This window comes from Camelus bactrianus, chromosome 6 (assembly GCF_048773025.1).
Source record: "Camelus bactrianus isolate YW-2024 breed Bactrian camel chromosome 6, ASM4877302v1, whole genome shotgun sequence".
NCBI lineage: Eukaryota > Metazoa > Chordata > Mammalia > Artiodactyla > Camelidae > Camelus > Camelus bactrianus.
Window position 1 is genome coordinate 85,115,043 of NC_133544.1, and position 17,885 is coordinate 85,132,927.

At 51.2% G+C, this 17,885-nt stretch overlaps 1 protein-coding gene across 3 annotated transcripts in view; it reads left to right on the forward strand.

Moving 5' to 3' along the window:
* The window catches only part of CGNL1 (cingulin like 1), a 144,068-nt gene extending 126,496 nt beyond the window's left edge, over nt 1-17,572 (forward strand). For all 3 annotated transcript variants that reach the window (XM_074366188.1, XM_074366190.1, XM_074366189.1), the window contains 7 exons: nt 1,638-1,799; nt 4,546-4,635; nt 10,904-10,987; nt 11,693-11,817; nt 12,869-12,977; nt 13,327-13,490; nt 14,546-17,572. In XM_074366188.1, coding sequence (XP_074222289.1) covers nt 1,638-1,799; nt 4,546-4,635; nt 10,904-10,987; nt 11,693-11,817; nt 12,869-12,977; nt 13,327-13,490; nt 14,546-14,681 — 870 coding nt within the window. In that variant the 3' untranslated portion in view covers nt 14,682-17,572. The remainder of the gene's footprint in view (nt 1-1,637; nt 1,800-4,545; nt 4,636-10,903; nt 10,988-11,692; nt 11,818-12,868; nt 12,978-13,326; nt 13,491-14,545) is intronic.
* The last annotated feature ends 313 nt before the right edge of the window (nt 17,573-17,885 follow it).

The following is a 17,885-nucleotide window of genomic DNA, read 5'->3' on the forward strand; positions in this document are numbered from 1 at the left end:
TTTTTTTTTTTTTAATGAGAACCACAATATATTGTTTATTTTTATTTTAATTTGTATAATTAAGCAAAATTACTTAGAATTTAGATCTGACTTACCATGGTGAAAATTGCCAACAGTAACAATTTAAAAAACCCAGTAAATAGCTGAGTTATCCAAATGAACTTATTTACAAAACAGAAACAGACTCATAGACAAAGAAAACAAACTCATGGTTACCAGAGGGGAAGGGGGGTGGGAGGGGATAAAATGGAAGTTCAAGATTTGCAGATCACGACAGCTCTTTAAGGTAGATTTTATAGTTACCATAATATTGCAAATCAGGAAATGGAAGCACAGAGCGTTGTTTTTAAACACACTTTGTAGGAGAGACTGTTTTTCATGCTCTGGCGTGTAGTGCGCCCTGCCTCCACAGAACGTCCTGTCATCCTTTCTCCACGGGGTGATTTTCACTTGGCGCTTTCACTCAGAGTCTCATCTCACAGTTGTCCCCACCCATGACCAGACTAGGGTCTCGGTCTGAGGATGTCCTCTTCAGGACTGTGCTCATAGAAGCGTCAGGTGTTGCTGTCAGCCGCCCAGAGAGGCACGCATTTCCTCGTCCTCCCTCTGGGCTTCCTAAACTAGCCTCACCTCTTGGCTCCCCAGAGAGACCATCCTTGAGGCTTCCCTGACTTTTCTGCACCAAAGGCGGGTGCTCTCTAATGGAGTTTGCCAGTCGCTCTGGCTGTTGTGTCTTCCCTGAGGGAAATTCACCCTTGGTGTGTTCTCTTCCACTTTTACCTGCTACCCTCTGCCACCTCCAGGAGGGAAGGAAGTTGAGAACAAAACAGACAGCCTTGGGCTTCACAGAGTTAGTCTACACAGATGTTTAAGGAATACCTACCGTATGTTGAGCTGGCTAGCCCGCTAGTCCCCTTGGGGAGATTCCAGAGGAGTGGAAAATGCAAACAACCCCATGTGAATCAAGTGTTTTGTCTGCTGCACTTTGTTCAGAGCTGTTAGTTCAGTGCCACCTTGTGGAGGAACAACACACTGTAAATCATGACAGCTGAAAGCATAATGCTCTTCTAGAGCAGTGGCTTTTACGTCATGTGCGTGTTTATGTTAATAGTTTTGTGCCTGCAGGTTGCTTTGGGGGTCGCTATTTTCCCTTCATTTCCCCCTAACTTTAAATCTCTGTTGAGAGGACCCTGACACAGGTGGGCAATAAACTACACTCTGGGAAGCGCTTACCTAGTTCAGGGGCTTTCAAGTGTTTTTGGCCATGACCTACAGTAAGAAAGGTACCTTGCCTGTAACCCAGTGATACCTAGATCCATACAAATATATGAATGTCTAATAGAAAATTTCACAAAACATTATTTGCTTGTATTACTCTGATATTTTTTTCTGTTATATTTAAGGCTTGCCAACATCTGCTGAACTGAGTTTATAATCTTGTGGGTCGCGCTCTGTAGCTGGAAAACGGCTGCTTTTTATATAGGAACTGAGGCCGAGGGAGGTGGCACTTGCTCACAGTCTTCTCGTCTACAGTATAGTGGGGGACCCTGATCTTAGGGTCAGCCTGTGCCCTGTCTGCTGAGATCTCTGTGCTCCTGACTTGCCCAGATAAACACCCCAGCTCCTCCTCATTCCAGATGCGGCTGATGGAGGAAGAGTTACGGGACTACCAGAGAGCTCAGGAAGAGGCGCTCACCAAAAGGCAGCTTCTGGAGCAGACGCTCAAGGACCTGGAGTATGAGCTGGAGGCCAAGAGTCACCTCAAGGATGACCGAGGCAGACTCGTCAAGCAGATGGAGGTCTGTGGGCTGCACGGGCGTGAGCCAGGGTCCGGGAGAGCGAGGAGGGGGCCCGAGGGAAGCAGCCGTTATGTACCCATCTCAGCGTTTGGGAAGCCTTTGGTTTTCATTCTCTTGGACAGCCAGATGTTAGGAAGGCGATTTCTTGATTTGAGGAAGGAGCTTGTAGCTCATAGACTCATAAGATTGTCAGAGCCGGAAGGAACGATGGAAATAAGTTAGTGTAGTTCCCTCATTGTCTTGAAGAGGAAGCAAAACAGAGCCCCAGAGAGGTTTGGTGGCTTTATGTAAGGGCACATAGACAGCTCTTTACCTGGGCGGTGCTTTCGCCTACAAACGAGGCAGGACTCTGAACTTAGAGAAGGCTGAGCTGTGCCGTGGACCCAAACCCCCAACTCCTGGCGACACCCAGCACTCATCTGCTGCAACACATGCTCCACTTGTTCCCTGATTCTGGCCCATTTTCCCTTACAGATAGCCCAGCTTTGCCAAAGCTAGCAGCACACTGTGGCTCAGTTCGTTTTTGAATACACATAGTCCAGGACAGTATGTCTGAAAGTGCAGTGGAGTCACCAGCTAGGGGTGACCAGGTCACAAGATGGAAGCGCAACACGTTAGGAAAATGTGAATCAAGGCATGGAATCCAAACATGAACAGCCTAACGAGAATATAGGAAAAATCTTAACAACTCAGTCCAGCTGAACTTACAAAAAGAGTAATCCTCATGAACAAAACCAACTCCAAACTGGAAGCTCCCTCCCCCCTGTAACCCCTGTACACCCCTCTCCCCATCCCAGTGGAGTTTAGAGAGGGAGAGACCTGAAAAATCATCCTCAGACCTGTGGGAGAAGGTAACATTGTCCATGTTTTGGTAAAAGTCAGACAGTGCTCAGGGCCAGCAAGAGATAGCTGGAATTTAAAACCAATGGAATTCCTGATTCAGTTTTGCAAATAAATAGAAATAACTTTTAAAACCTCCAGGGGACTTAGTAGCAGTTTATATCTAGGGAGTGGTGTTTCAGCCATTAACGATTTTATTAGATGGGCCCTTTTAGAGGCTAGAAGTACCAGATTACAGTTTTATTGTTGTTTTGTAAGACTGCTATATATTTTGCTCATGTCCTGGCTCTGATCTCATTAGGGGCCAATTTCTCCTTGGCCTGGAAATGTGCCTGCTGCGTTCCGTACAGTGCGGATTGTCGGTGAGAGGAGATCCCTGTGAAAGAGATGCTTTTAGCTCAACATTGGCTTGCCAGGTTCTAGAATATTTGACTAAAAGGGACATTTCCTCTTGCTAACTCAAAGTCTAGAATCAGTGGCATGGCTAAGCTTCATATGCCCCTGTGCCATATTTTAGCTGTTTCTCCGTTAATTACAAAATGAACAACTCTCAAGACCCCACTGCTGTGAGGTGCGCGGTAGGGTGCTTCCTCCCCTAAGAGGCGGCTGGCGGAACTGTCTTGCCATGACTTGTATCTTGCTTGTTCCTTCACTCTCACTTAACAAATCAGTTCTCAGACTCAAGGGCTCTGATGGGCATGTCTGAAACCCAGAAACTCAGGTGGCTGCCTGTGTATAAATGCAGCGGTGGTGGGTCCTTGGTGATTCTGAGTGAAACTGGCCTTGAACGAGTCAGGAACCACTGAGCAAACAGGAGGTTTTGTGCAGGACCTGGCTCTCTGTTCTGAGTTGATCTTTGGGACTCTTGGCTCCTGGGAGAGAGCTTTCTGGGTTCTCTGTAGATTTCACTCACAACAGGGAAGGCGTTCACAGACATTTACTCATTCACATGAGTTCTGTGAGGTTTAACTTTTGGTGTGTATGGAGGCTTGTCAGCCAACTTTAACGGTCGCAGAGGCAACATACGATATTTACATACAGATGCTACAGATTCGCGTAAAAACTCACAATGCTGTTTAGTTTTTAGTGTGCGTGGCTTGTGGCTCCGACTTAACCCAGACGTAGGGCACATGGGCTAGTGATGGGAGAAACGCATGTACAAACCTCACAACCCCCCCAGTCCTAGGTGGGGTGGTTTGTGTTTGAAGCCTCCTTGTTTTGTACTCAAAGCTAATTTGAAGTGCTTCTCTCTTCACACTCAGTGAGTTATATCAGGAGCCATCAAGGAAGACAGTTTAGCACAGTGGGCCAGTACTGTCTTTCTGTCGCTCTGATGCGGATTTGGGACTATGTGGTGCTGAGTATGTGAGGGTCCCTAGAAGAAAGAGGCAGGTGCAAATGGTTGTTATGGACTGTGTTCCTGAGGGGCTCTTGAAACCCTTGGCAGCAAAGAGGAAGAACATTATCCTGAGCTTAGAGTAGAGAAGTGTGCCTTGCGTGATACCAGTTTCCTCATTATCTTTTAACAGGTGACTTAGATACCTGTTAGGCTTACGTAGATCTTTTTAAAATTATTGATTCAGAAGGAGAAAAAAAAAAAGACTTGAAGGAAACATGCTAAAATATACTCAGTGCTTATGTTAGGGTTTGGGGTAACATTTTTTTTCTCCTTTTAGGTATTTTCTAGTTGCATAATTGTGTTTTACATTATAAAAGCAATAAAGCACAGTTTTAAAAAAGGTGTTGTTTGGACAGTATGAGAAAAAGATGCATCCTTTTCCCAAACTCCAGTCCATGGTCCTCAGCTCTGGTCTGCCCTTGGGGGTGTCCTTCCACAGGGCAGTCCTTGCTCCTAAAAACTTGGCCAGTGCGATTAAGTAGCCTGTGTTTGCAACTTCTTTCTTAGGACAAGGTGTCTCAGCTGGAGATGGAGCTGGAAGAAGAAAGAAACAACTCTGATTTGCTGTCCGAGAGGATCACGCGGAGTAGGGAACAGGTACTGTGCTGCAGCTGAATAAGTGGATTGTCTTGTTTGAAATGGATGTTCTTACAGGCAGGTTGGTCTGGAGCTGTCTTTGAAGGAAGGGTGAGATTTAGGCAAACGCAGGAACAGGAACGGAATCCTAGATAGAGTGGAGGGTGTGAACAGGGATTGAGAAGTAGGATCTGTTTAGCTTTTTGAAGAGCAGTGAGTGGACTACTGGGCTTGGTTGGGTTTCCGGTTCCCATAAGGGAGTCATAGGAGGGGCAGGTTGAGGGTTTTGAATGGACTCTATTCTGAAGGCACTGGGGAGCCATGGAAGGTTGTTGATCAGAACAGTGAAGCATACACGGTGTTCTAGAAGGGAGTGGGAGTGAGGGGAGGAGAAGGGGGGCCTGAATGAAGTCTCAGCCAGGCCGTTCCCAGGGGCAGAGGACAGGAAAGGCAGCTGTGAGATCAAACATTCTGTCCTATCCGTGTTCTTGTTTCCCCTTTCTCGTGCACACATCTGATGCTCAATAAATGCTGGCAACATTATTTGTAAGTTCCCAGCCCTTTGAAGGCTTTCCTTTTCCATACATGCTTAGGATCTTCTTAAAGTTGAAGGAAAGTTGAATAAAATAGTGGATGCTTTACTGGCTTTTGGTCTGTTTAAATCCAGAGAAATCCTTTTTCCTCTCCTTCCTCCAAAACCGTGTTTCCATTTGTGACAGTTGCCATCCTTCCGGAGGAGCCCCCAGGTGCGGGGTGCTGTGCCCATGACTTGCATACTGTCTCATGTTGTTTTCAGGGCTTATGCGGCTAAGTGGCTGCCTCGGGTCATAAGGCTTAGAAGAGATGTGGAGCCACAACCCACTGCCTCCCACCTGTTTCCATCATCCCCGCATCAGACTGTGAGGGTGGTTATGGACACCCCCCCCCAAGTGTTTGAGTCTCTATTCCCAAGTTAAACATAATGCCACGGTGTCTCTTCACACGAGTGAGGAGTTATGTTCACCTGATGCTCTCCTGACTCTCCTTATGCGTGCAGGAGTCAGATGGCCCAGCTTGGTGTTTTAAGTGTGTCCTGTAGGCTGACGTTCTAGCCCCTTGGGCACCACTGTGTGATTGCTGGTGGCTGAGGGCTATAGTGTGCAGTAGAGCTGGGTCTGGATGGGGCAGTGTTCTCTTGGCCGTGGAGGCCAGATAGCCCAGCCCAGTGGAAGGACCATTTGTGCAACCTAGGCGGCTGGCAGGCAAGAGGAAAAGTACCAGCTTGAGAGCTTTGGGTGGCATCGCAGTCTTCCCAGGGGCTGAATGAAGCTGCCCGTTGCCTTGGCAACTGCAGGATAGATCCCAGTGGAGAAAGTTGTGGGCTTCTACAGTCACTTTTGGGAACTGCTCCCAAGTGGCTGGCTCACACCTGCTCCTCAGTCTGCACCAGGGGGATATGGGGCTGGGAAATAAGTCTCCTTTGCAGTCAGTGAGTGAAAGATCAGAATGGGATTTCTTTCTTTCTTTTTTTTTTTTTTCTTTAATTAAAATGATCCTGGTCTCAGAACTGCCTTCTATCGTGAAGGCTGCTCAAAAACCCAAAGTGTACAGTCAGTTAATAATCATTTTCCTTTCTTGTGATTATCATTTTTAGTACTAGCCAGCAGTGTGGGCTCACCAACCCCTTTACAGCCCAATGGTAAACACAGGTGATTGGGTTAAATATTGTTATTAGCAATCATAAATATCTCTGGCTTTTCATTAACCCAGAAGGCAGCTGCTTCTAATCCTGAGAGCTGGCTCGGGTCACGGGTGCCTCTGACATAAACCCACTGGAATCTGATACTGTTATTTCCGATCACCATGCTCAGGGTTTAGCATTCTTTCAATCCAGCTGTGATAAACTGTTGCCTTCGGCTCCTGTTCTGTTTTTAATTTGATTGGAAAGTTTTTGTTCGGTCTGTTTAATATAGTTGAAGGGTAAACAGCTCATAAAGTGCTAAGCTTATGTAAAGAAGTGTTTTTCCAGCTTCAGATATACTTCCCTGGTCTAAAGGAGGAAGCTAGCTAAGCCAGACTTAGACTGTTCCCTCTCTCTCCCTCCTTCCCTCCCTCCCCCCTCCTCCTATTTTGCTAGTGTGGGCTAAGAGGGGTAAGAGGGATCTGATATGGAATATTCCTGAGTCACTGGGTCAGTCCTGGTGATGACTGTACCGAGGAGCTTGGCTGAATCACTTGTGGTTTACGGTGAAAGCGGTTGTTGAGAGCATTGTCCACAGCACCGCCGTGTGGTAGATTTCTTTTAGAATTTGGTGTCAGGCTGCCCTTCTCAAAGAACTGAAGGAAGTCTGTCATGTTTGCCAAAAGCCTTGGTTTCCAAAAGACTCAAGAAAAACTGACTGCACGGTGATGGTAACTGTTAAGTTTTATGACCGCACATTTGTTCCTTCCTGTTCTTCACTCTGATTTATTTTACACTTCCATTTTAATAGCCATCTTTTGAGAGGATGTGATGGGGTGTAAATAATGACTGTTCTGTTCTGCTTGTCCTTCGGAGAGTCACGTCTGCCTGGGGTGCTCCAGGGAGGTCTTGAACCTGTGGAGACCTCGGGGATGCTCTTTCCTGAGTGCCCCTCCGCGTGGGAGGTCTGTTTCCTTTTGGGATCCAGAATTTCCAGTCCATGGCACTGAGGGAGCAAGCCTGGCCAGTGGCTGCTACGTTAAGTCACAGGGCTTGTCCTGAACCCCCGCCAGGGCCCCTGGACAATTCTTAGATCCCTGCACAGCGCTCCTGCGCCTCGCAGCACTGTAGGTGTGGCTTCCTTTTCGGCCCTGAAGTCCCCCGGAGCTCTTCCTCCTTCTAGGGTTTGTCTTTCTTTGAGGGGCCTACTGGTTTCCAGCCCAAAGCTGCTTCTCCTTTCCTGAACTTCCCGCCTGGAAAATGGGGTTGGTAACTTCTGCCTCAGAGAGCTCCGGGAGGGAGAATGGGCTCGGACACAGACGCTCTGACACTCATGGTCACTTTGCTCCTTTTGCCGGGGACTCTTGATCTGTTTCCCTGCTCCTCCCTCAGGCCCGGAGCGGCGCGCACTGCCCCACGGCAGGTGCTCTGAGCCGCGGAGCCCCTGGCCTCGGCCCTGCCGGCCTTGTATTGTCTTCTGATGGGCTTTGGCCTCACACCCACAGCTACTGAATTTCTCTCTCTCTGTCCCTTCACATTGGGGAAAATCAGCTCTCTTCCCTCTTTTTCTCTCCTGTCCCTTTGCCCTGCCTTACCCTGACCCCTCACTCAGGTCTCAGTTGAGTGTCCCTTTCTCTGGAGACTCTCCCTGGCCCTCCAGGTCCAGGCTGTGACCACTGCCATGCTCCCCACCCCAGCACACCATCCTTCCCCATTGCCGTGACACTGATCGCATGTACAGGGCGTGTTTGCATGTCCCCTGGGAGCCTGTAATGAGGTCAGGGACTGTGTTGGTGTTTCTGTCACGATGTCCAGTCTTGGAGCTCGTAATATAGTCTGAACAAATGAAAGAGCCCACCCCGTCCTTCCAAGACCACTCCTCCACCAACACACGTGTGTGTGTGTTCACAAAGACATGCTCCCTCTCACCTTGACAGAGTGGGTCTTTTGCAGCAACATTCCTAAGAGTGGAGAGATAGGGTGGATACTGTAGCTAAAGGATGGAGGCCGGGGCCCGTGGCTGCCTTAGATGGAGACCCCACAGCCCTGCAGTAGGGGGAACGCCCGAGTGCATGTTCACTGCAGGCCAGGGCCCAGGCTGCCTTGGTCAACTTCCTTGCTTAGGAAGAAGGGGTCCACATCCCAGAGGTGGGACGACCGAGGTCATGTGCAAGTGGATGCAGAGCCAGAAAGAGAGGCTGGGCCACTGTTGCCTGTCTGTGATTGCTTCCTGATGCAGTGACAGTTTAACTGTGTCCTCAGTGAAGCCTGGCCTCTGCCCAGCGGGCGTGAACAGAACAATTTCCCTCATGAGGCACATCGGGGTCCTGTGGCCCAGCCCTGCTGACAACCTCCATGGGGTGAGGGTTGGCTGGTTCAGAGCCATGCTCAAGTGAGGCTGTGAGGCTGCATTCATTATCTGTGGACTTTGTGCTTATAGAGCAGTTACAGGAATCGTTCCGGGCCCTCTTTGCAGCATGTGATTCTCAAGGGCCCTGGGGCCAGGCAGGAGGAGTGGGGCGTGGGGGCAGTTTTATGTGCTCTGCCTGCTGACCCTGTGCACAGCTGACATTTTTTCCTTGCTGTGCCAAAGATGCCCTAAGGAGACTGACTGCCTCCCTGGGTCTTGGTTTTCTCGTGACAGCCGTATCTAAACCCTAATGTCTGCTTGATGTCTTCTCACTGAGTTGGTCCAGAGAGCCAGAGTGGATCGGGTATAGCGGGCTGTGCATAGGCTCGGCTGGGTTCTGGTCCTGCTTCCTCCAGTTACGTGGAGAACTGCCCTGGACTTCAGTGTCCTCTGCTGGCAAATTCGCAACCCCAGTGACTCAGAGGCCTGCTGATCGGAAATGCAAACTTGAACTTTTTTTTTTTCGGATCACACAGATTCACCTTCACCTGTGGGGAGGGTCCCAGCTTCCTCCTATGGCACCAAGGCCTCGGTGTCCCAGCCCTGCCCGCCACCAGCCTCATTCCTTATCGCCAGCCACACCACTCTGCTTGTGCACACCCTGCGGTCAGGACAGTGGGAGGTGCAAGTCTAGCCCAGTGTGGTGGGGTGTCCTCAGTCGTTATTTCCAGGACCCCCAGGTCTTGCTCTCCAGGCGGATGGCAGGGAAGGGATGAGCCTGTCTTTTACTTACTAGGGTGCTTGCATGGGAGGTGAAGACCCAGGCTGAGGCTGGGCAGGGCGAGACTGCCACGGAAGCTGCCTGGGCGTGCGGGGATTCCTGCGTGCACATCTCTTAGGCAGGCTGGACCCCAGCCTGAAGAAGGAACTGGCCGTTTTGTTTTCCTGGCTCATCTTCTAGGTTCTCTGGGCTTCCCCAGGCTGCCCTCTGCTGGAGGGCCCTGGGAACGAGGTCTGGGGCCTCCACCTCGGAAGTGCTTTTCCCTGCTGCTGAAGGCCCACTGGGGATGGGGTGTGGAGATGCCGGTAGACAGGCGGCTGGATTTTTTTCCAGATGCCGCTCAGCTGGGCTCATTTCCTATTAATATAGAAGAAATCCTCAGTAACGCTTAGCCCTTGCCAGGACACCTGGAGTGTTCTTGCTGACTTCTGTTTCTGGCCTAAGAAGGGAGGAATCTAGCAACGTCTGAGATATGCTGACCGTGGGAGCCCTTTCTGAGGCTTGAGCTTGTAATGCAGTAGTCACGAGCTCAGGGGAACACTGACGCCCCCTGTTCCTAGTTGTGTAGATCTTGGGCAAGCTGGGTGACTGACTCGGCCCAGTTTGCCTGGGGCTCCCCCGTTTGAGTGCAGAAGTCCTGTGTCCTGAGCCCATCCTCGGTGTTTGGTAAGCTGGGGTGGTCGGTCAGCATACGAGTCAGTTAACTTCTCCAGGCCCTGATGTCCTCAGCAGGGATGATAGGACCTCTGTGGTGGCGGGGGGCGAGGGGGGCTGTCATAGCTAGTGTGTGTGGAGTGCTGAGCAGGTTACCAGTTCTCTAGAGTTGCCGTAAACGGGGTGGCCTTGAACAACAGGACTGTACCATATAAAGTTCTGGAGGCTGAAAGTCCGAAATCACAATATCATCAGGGCCGTGCTCCCTCCGGACCTGCAGGAGACTCCTTCCCTGCTTCTTCCTAGCTTCTGATAGTTTGTTGTCAGTCTTTGGTGCTCCTCGACTTGTGGGTGCCTCACTCCAATTCTCCATCATCGCAGCACATTCTCCCCGTGTCTCTCTGTCTTGGCTCTCTGCATGTCTGTCTCTTCAGCCAAACTTCGCCTTTTCACGAGGACTCCGGTCATATTGGATCAGAGCCCACCCTAATGACCTCAGTTTAACTGGGTTGCCTCTGTAAAGACCCTGTTTCCAAATAAGGTTACATCTGAGGTCCTAGGGGTTAGGTCTTCAGTGTACCTTCTTGGTGGGGACACAGTTCAGCCCATAACAGCAAGGTTAGCTGTGGCTCTTATTGTTGCTTGTATCCATTACCTTTGCAATTACTGAGATGTCAAGAATATCCAAGAAGCAGCTCCTGTACTCAGGAGTAGAAGGCAGGAGGCCCCTGTCATGAAGAGGAGCACTAACTTGATGGTTGGAATTCAGTACCTGGGCACTGTTTTAGTGCAAAGGCTGTAGGAACAACTCCTCTAACCTCTGGGCTTTTCCACTTGGGTGTAGATGGAGCAGGTGCGGAATGAGCTGCTTCAGGAGAGAGCCGTGAGGCAAGACTTGGAGTGTGACAAGATTTCCCTGGAGCGGCAGGTGAGGGCCCCTGGCCCCATGAGTCTCTCTTCTCTTCCCTCCTCATGACTTTGGACTGGACCCCCTTGGTCGAGCCTTCTTTGCACAGCACCCCAAGAACTCTGGGGCATGACTCACCCAAGAGGTAGAGGTGTCTCTAAGGCCTTTTCCAAAGAGGTCATTCTCAATTATATTAAATGTGCTTGGAAGTTAAGCGGCTGGGGAGAGGTGGGACTGCAAATGAGTGTTGTCTTCTAGATCCTAAAGAGGGCTAAATTTGAACGAAAAGAGAATAATGAACCAGTGTCCTCAAATGCAGGTGCTGCTAACAAAGCTTACTTGAATCATTATTTCTTTTACATGCTATTCATGTCAGTTCTTTACGGAACTTGACATGTGATATTGCTGAAGGAGTCTGTTTCTCCTGTCCTGCCCCCAAGAGGTATATAAGAGGCCAAGGTCGAGCTCACTGACATCCAGAACTTTTAGGACATGCCAAAGACTTCACTCAGGCTCAGAAGGGAATGAGATAGAATCTCTTCATTTAGCTGGCGGGGACTGGAGTGCAAAGCTTTTCCTTGGAAACTTCCCCAGGGCCCCTGGGGCCACACATCCTAATGTGGAAAGCAGGCTTATCACAGCCACTGACCACACGTCCCGCCCTGTGCTGTGCTCTGCACAGAGAGTGTGGACACGGCCCCTCACAGTCTCCCTGTCTGATTCCAGAACAAGGACTTAAAGAGCCGGATTATCCACCTGGAAGGTTCCTACAGGTCCAGCAAAGAAGGGCTGGTGGTGCAGATGGAGGCCAGGATTGCTGAGCTGGAGGACCGTCTGGAGAGCGAGGAGCGGTGAGCCAGGCCCAGCCATGGTGTAGAGGCTCTGGGTTTTTGTTTTTGTTTTTGTTTTTTTTTTTTTTTGCCAATTTTAAATACAGTTTTAAGACATTGCATTTTCCACTCACAATACAGTGCTTATAAAGTACAATTACATTAAGAAGTCCTTCTACTCTTTTCACTCTTGTGTCTCTTCCCATCCTCGTAAACCTGTGAAGAAAGCAGAGCAAGTCCAGTCCTGCTGGAAAATTATTCCCATTTTACAGATGGGAAAACTGAGACCCGCTGAAGTGAGTGACTTGAAGGAAGGTAGCCTGGCAGAATATTGCTGTAGCAGGACTAAAACTCCGGACCTCCACTGCTCAGTCCTTAGCTTTCCACTAGACTGGCTGCTCCTTTCCCTATGCCCTAAATTGGACAGGCTGCCTCGTAGGCTACTGAGTTTGAGCTGGAATAGAGGTGAGGGGCTGACTCTGCTCTGAGGGCCGGATGTATTCAAGCAGAGGCTGAGTGGCTGTCAGAGGTGGGTGTATCCCCCCACAGTGTGGGGAGGGACACAGGATCAGATGACCACACCCCTTTCCTGCACCAGGGTTCTCTGCAGCTAGCTCGCAGACTTGCAGTCAGAGGGCCAGCACCAGGTTGAACTTGACAAGTCTCAGTTTTTACTCATGGTCCCTTACTTTCCTTGAAGCAGTGTGGGGATGTGTATGTACATATAGCACTTGACATTATCCATTTTCAGTAGGACATTGGGACTGGGCCAGAGCTGCTTGGAGCAAACCCCAAACACTCAAAGCCCGGCAGTCTGTGACCCTCTGCCTTACCAAAGAAAGCCTGGGGCTGGGAGAACTCGGGGCAGGTCTGGCCCCGGCTCAGCCCCTCTCTAACTCTGCAGCCTCGGGCAAAGCCACTCCCCCTCTCGGAGCCCCTGTTTCCTTGTCTGTCCAGTGCGCAGCGCTTCCCTCCTGTACAGTTGTGTCTCTGACCCTAAGCCTCAGTCAACCAGGCAGCCCTGGGCTGGGCCTCCTTAGGGCTGCGATGAAATGGTCCTCTGCTTCCCCAGGGACCGAGCCAGCCTCCAGCTCAGCAACCGCCGGCTGGAGCGGAAGGTGAAGGAGCTGGTGATGCAGGTGGATGACGAGCACCTGTCGCTGACCGATCAGAAGGACCAGGTGCGGGGCTCTCTGTGGATCCTGTCTCAGGCTGGGGAGGCCTTGGTGGGTGGGTGGGTGGGCAGGCAGATGTTGGACCAGGTACTTCCTTTCCTCTCTGTCCCTTACCTTATGGACCTGGGCCTTTCTAGCCCACTTCAGTAGGGGGTTCAGCAAATTTCATACCCTGATCTTTGCTTTTAAAAAGTAGACTTGTCTGCTTTGGAGTCTTATCTCTACTTTCCTGTGAGGCTGGTGGCCCCCTTTGCCATATCTCTGTTGCCTGGAGAGAAGGGGCTGGACCCCTGGCCTCTCTGCTGGGCGGGGCCACCTGCCCGCTCACAGCCTGCCCTCCCCTCTCTCCCTGCAGCTGAGCTTGCGCTTGAAAGCAATGAAGCGACAGGTGGAGGAGGCCGAGGAGGAAATCGACAGACTGGAAAGTTCCAAAAAGAAGCTGCAGAGGGAGCTGGAGGAGCAGATGGATGTGAATGAGCAGCTGCAGGGGCAGCTGAATTCCATGAAGAAGGACTTAAGGTGGGCGAGTGCAGTGACCTCACCTCCCGACACTGGAGGATAGCGCAGCACGATGCTTTCACAGCATTCTCACTGCTGCAGCCTCAAGCTGATCCCTTGTCATCACCTTTTGGGGTCATCCCGTCCTGGAGATGAGAGTGGCTGTGTCCACTCTAGTTGCCCCACGTGCTCAGTAAGGTGTGATCTGTGTCATCACCTGTGTCACCCTCATCCCAGTGTCCCAGTGTCGGTCGGGCAGGTATTATCCCTGTTGTCCAAAGAGGGAAACTCGGGCTTAGAGCAAGGTAAGACTAGCTCATACCCCCATGGAGGGGGCCGCTCTGGGACTAGAACTTGGGGGTCCTGCATGGATGTGACTTATGGAGAAATGAGATAGAGTTCTGGTTTGTGTCCTCAGAAGAAGGAGCATATCCCTCGCATGGTTTCCAGAGAGAGCTGCTCTCTCAGCTCCCTGGCCCGGGTCCTGAGGATGCCGGCTTAGGTGGGGGGTGGTTTTCCCTGCCTCAAGGTCACTGCCAGGGGCTTTGGAGTGAGGGCAGGAGATTAGGTTCATGCTAATTCACGGAGCTGGGCCAGTCTTGGAGGCCAGCGGTGACCTGGGGCTTTCTGCTGGCTGCCCAGGGAGTTGGCTCACAAATGCAGAAGACTGGAGCCTGTTGAGAATCCTGTAAAGAGGGCCTGTCTGTGGAGAACCAGCCCCAGGCTGGCATTAGGGGCAACATATAAAGGGCCACCAAAAATCTCAATAATCAAGTTGCAGTATTTTGAAAAACAGAAATGAATGCAGTGCCCTGCCGCACTGGAGCTTGAGGGAGAAACACGAGTGAGTGCTATGGGTCTCGGCCCCGCCCTGCCCAGCCCAGCGCCACCCAGCCCGCCTGTCAGCAGCAGCCTCTCGCCTCCCGCGCTGCTCCCTGGGGTGTAGGAACTACCAGGTGCAGAATGGTTAAGTTCATGTGCTTGTATGTGACGCAGTAGCCCAGGACCCCTTGGGCTCCAGATCAGAGGTAAGCCCCAGTCCAGGGCCAGGAAACATGCCCCCTGTTGCTTTGCAGACTTAAGAAGCTGCCAAGCAAAGTGCTGGATGACATGGATGATGACGACGACCTCAGCACGGATGGGGGAAGCCTCTATGAGGCACCACTGAGCTACGCCTTCCCCAAGGACAGCACCGTCGTCAGCCAGATCTGAGCCCACTTCCAGGGACCCGCCGCCGCAGGAGGAGGCAGGAAAGGGAGTACCCATGCCCCATCGCTGCCTCTTCACACACCAGGCGACTCCTCCCCATGACTTTACGTTCCTCCTGGGATCTGTGTTGGGTGCAGCCCGGGTAGCTGACCCGGCAGCTGCTGCAGTGCGGTACTGAGACACCTGTGGCCCGGAGCCGCCCCCGCCCACCTGGCGGGGTGGAGCCCCCTTCTGCACAGCTGTCTGCCAGCACTCCTGCAGTGCCCCCTGGACCCCCGCCCTCCCTTGTCAAGGGCAAGGGCCCACGTGCTAGCCCCTGTTAAATAGTCGTCGTGCAGGGGAGTGGGGTGGCGATGTATACACTGTACATATTTTAAATCAGACCTTCTCCTGGGCGCCTGCTTTTCCAGTTTGGAATGTTACAGAGGCTTCGTCGGGTGGCTCGTTTGTAAAGTTCACACATCTCTATTGAGTGTTATTTAAAAAAAAAAAAAGAGCAGGAAGCTACCAGGTTGTTAAGTATTATGGAGCAGAGGCAGGAGGAGGTAGAATAAAGACCACTCGGGACATCAGAGTTGGAAAAAAGGAATTGTGGTGATAAGGGGCAGGTAATCCTGAGAAGAGAAATTCAAGCGGTCTTGGTAAATGCCTTGTTGACAGAGGGAAGGAAAGTCAGAGGACACTTGTATCTGTGGCCCTTGGTTGCTATTTTATTTAGAATTTTGTTGTAATTTCTGAACCATGCCGAGATCAATTCCAGTCACCCAGTGCAATTTCTTCTATGCAGGTGGGGTGGGGAGACGTGTAAGTAAAGTTTTTGACAAATGATGTGGTTCCTTGGGAGGATGGAGCCTTCCCGTGGTGTCTTATTAGTGCTTTCCTCCCACCTCCTGGAGCAGCAGGCTGTGCTCTCTGGCCCCTGGACGGGGTGCTCACTGGGTGGGGACTTGTCGGGGGAGGTTGGGGACAAGGCTCACAGACTTGGGCTTGAGGAAGAGGTGAGTGATGTGCAGTGAGGTCATGGGGATGGGAGAAGGGGTGATGAGCAGCTGTGTGTGGTGTGGGTAGGAAGGAGGAGGCGGAAGGAGAAGAAGTTCTTGAAAGCTGGAAGGATGTGTGGACAAGAGGCAGATTGAGCAGGATCTCAGGTTTATGTGAGGAAAAGGAGGAAAAGAAACCAAAGTCAGACAGAGACATATCTGTGCAAACTGGAAGAATCCTTCCAACTTCCTGGGTCAGTGGGACAGCGGCTGGCACCAGGCAGGAGGAAGCTGGGACTGGGAGAGGTCTACGCAAGGCCATGTCGCTGAAATGGAGTTTCATGGAGTCAATGGGAGGATGCGGGGTGGCCTGGCACTTCCTGGTGTCACCTCCTCTGTGGCGGTCCCCAGAGGCCAGGCCCAGTCACAGCTGGCCAGGGCGTGGGGCAGGCAGCTCAGTGGGGCCATGGCCAGGAGAGAACCCTGTGAGTCATGTGCATGGGCGGGGGTGGAGGTAAGTGTTCTGTGTCCCCACGCAGCCTGGTAGATGAGTGGCCCATGACTCAAGAGCTCCATGACTGACGGTTGCCACAGGGAGCACCTGCCTCCCCCAGGCCACAGAGCCCACCCAACAGGATTCAGGGCGATCAGCCCCATTTAAGGGTGAGGCCCCCAGAGCAGAAGAGCCAAGTCCTCCTCTGCCTCTGCTGGGTGGAGTGCTTCTTGCCTTTGCTTACTTTCTTGGAGTGTGGAGAGATCCCTCCCTTTAGCCATGCATTCATTTAGCAGGTATTTCCTGGGGACTCACGACATCCCGGTCCTTGGCACTGGGAACACAGCAGTGAATACAGTGGCTCAAAATCCCTCCCTTCCTGGAGTGCCATCAGGGGTAAGAGGGTGACCGACAACAGTCACACACATGGACATAGAGGCTGAGCCCCTCTGTCTTCTTGGGGACGCAGCAAGCCTGAGGTTGGCTGACTAGTTCACTGGAAGCCCTGGGGTTCTTCGACCCTCGTGTGTTCTTGAGTTCCCCACTGCTTCTCCCACCGTTAGATATTTGCCAGGAGGCCTGCTAGCAAGGCCTCCACCTGCTTACAACTACAGATTGGAGATGGGGAAGACTAGGGGCCTGAGAACTTGGGGAGAAAGTCAGCATCTGTGTTGGTTTGTGAGAAAGTTGCTGCTTCTCGTTCTGGCCAATTGCTTCTGGAGCCACGAGACAGCCTGCAAGAAACAAACTGCCTGTGAAAAGAGAACAGAGCTCACCATTCAGAAGACCTGCATCCTCACCCTGGAAGTGGTCCGTTCCTGTGTTAACAAACATGCCCTCCTACGCAGCAGTCAGACTGGTGGTGAGCCTGACGTGTGCAGTGGAGCCGGGTGGGAGGAACACCGGACTGGGAGTGGAGAGAGACAGTTTCAAGTTCTGGCTCATCTTACCCCAGTGGCCTTGACAGGAGTGACCTTGACACATGAGCTCAGAGTGGCAGATGATAGGAATGACGGAGGACCAGGACCCACGGTCCTTGCCAGCTTTAACCTGCTATCATCTTTTTGATTTTATTATGTACACATTTTTTTTTCTGTTTGTTGCTTTAAGAACTAATCCTACTCGAGAATATTTTCTTTAGCTAGCTTAAAAAGAAAAAAATATTTAATAAACAAGTATATGGCCAAATGCAGTGCTGAGGAGACAATCATCATATAACTTTATAATTGTTTTTCTTGCTTCTGAATGTCATCCAACAATGCCAATAGCCTTATTCTGTTGGGTTTGTGCTCTTGGATATGGTTTGATGGCCTTGGTTTGTCATGGGCAAGAGACGTTCTGAGGCAGCTCCTCCCTCCATGTAAGTGAACTTGTGGAGAAAGCAAGTTTGCCTTTCAATAAATGGTGTCACCCAACAGGAATCTTGACTCCCATTATTTCGACTCCCTTGTTTTCTCCAGAGCTTGGCTGACAAAAAGCAGCCCATGTGAATGGCTGCAAGCTACTTGAGGCAGGGGAACTGGATGCATTCCAGGCCAGGACAGTGTCTGCAGTGGAAGGGCAGGGAGAGGGTCGGTGATGAGCTCTAAGAGGATTAATGCACTTGGATGGTTGTGATGTTCTGAGAAATCCAAACAGCCCATTTCCAGAAAAGGGCCAAAGGGGAAGAGCATGGATCACTGAGGACCAGCAGGTGCCTCCTGTTTCTTCCTTGTTCCTGCACTGAAGTGTGTT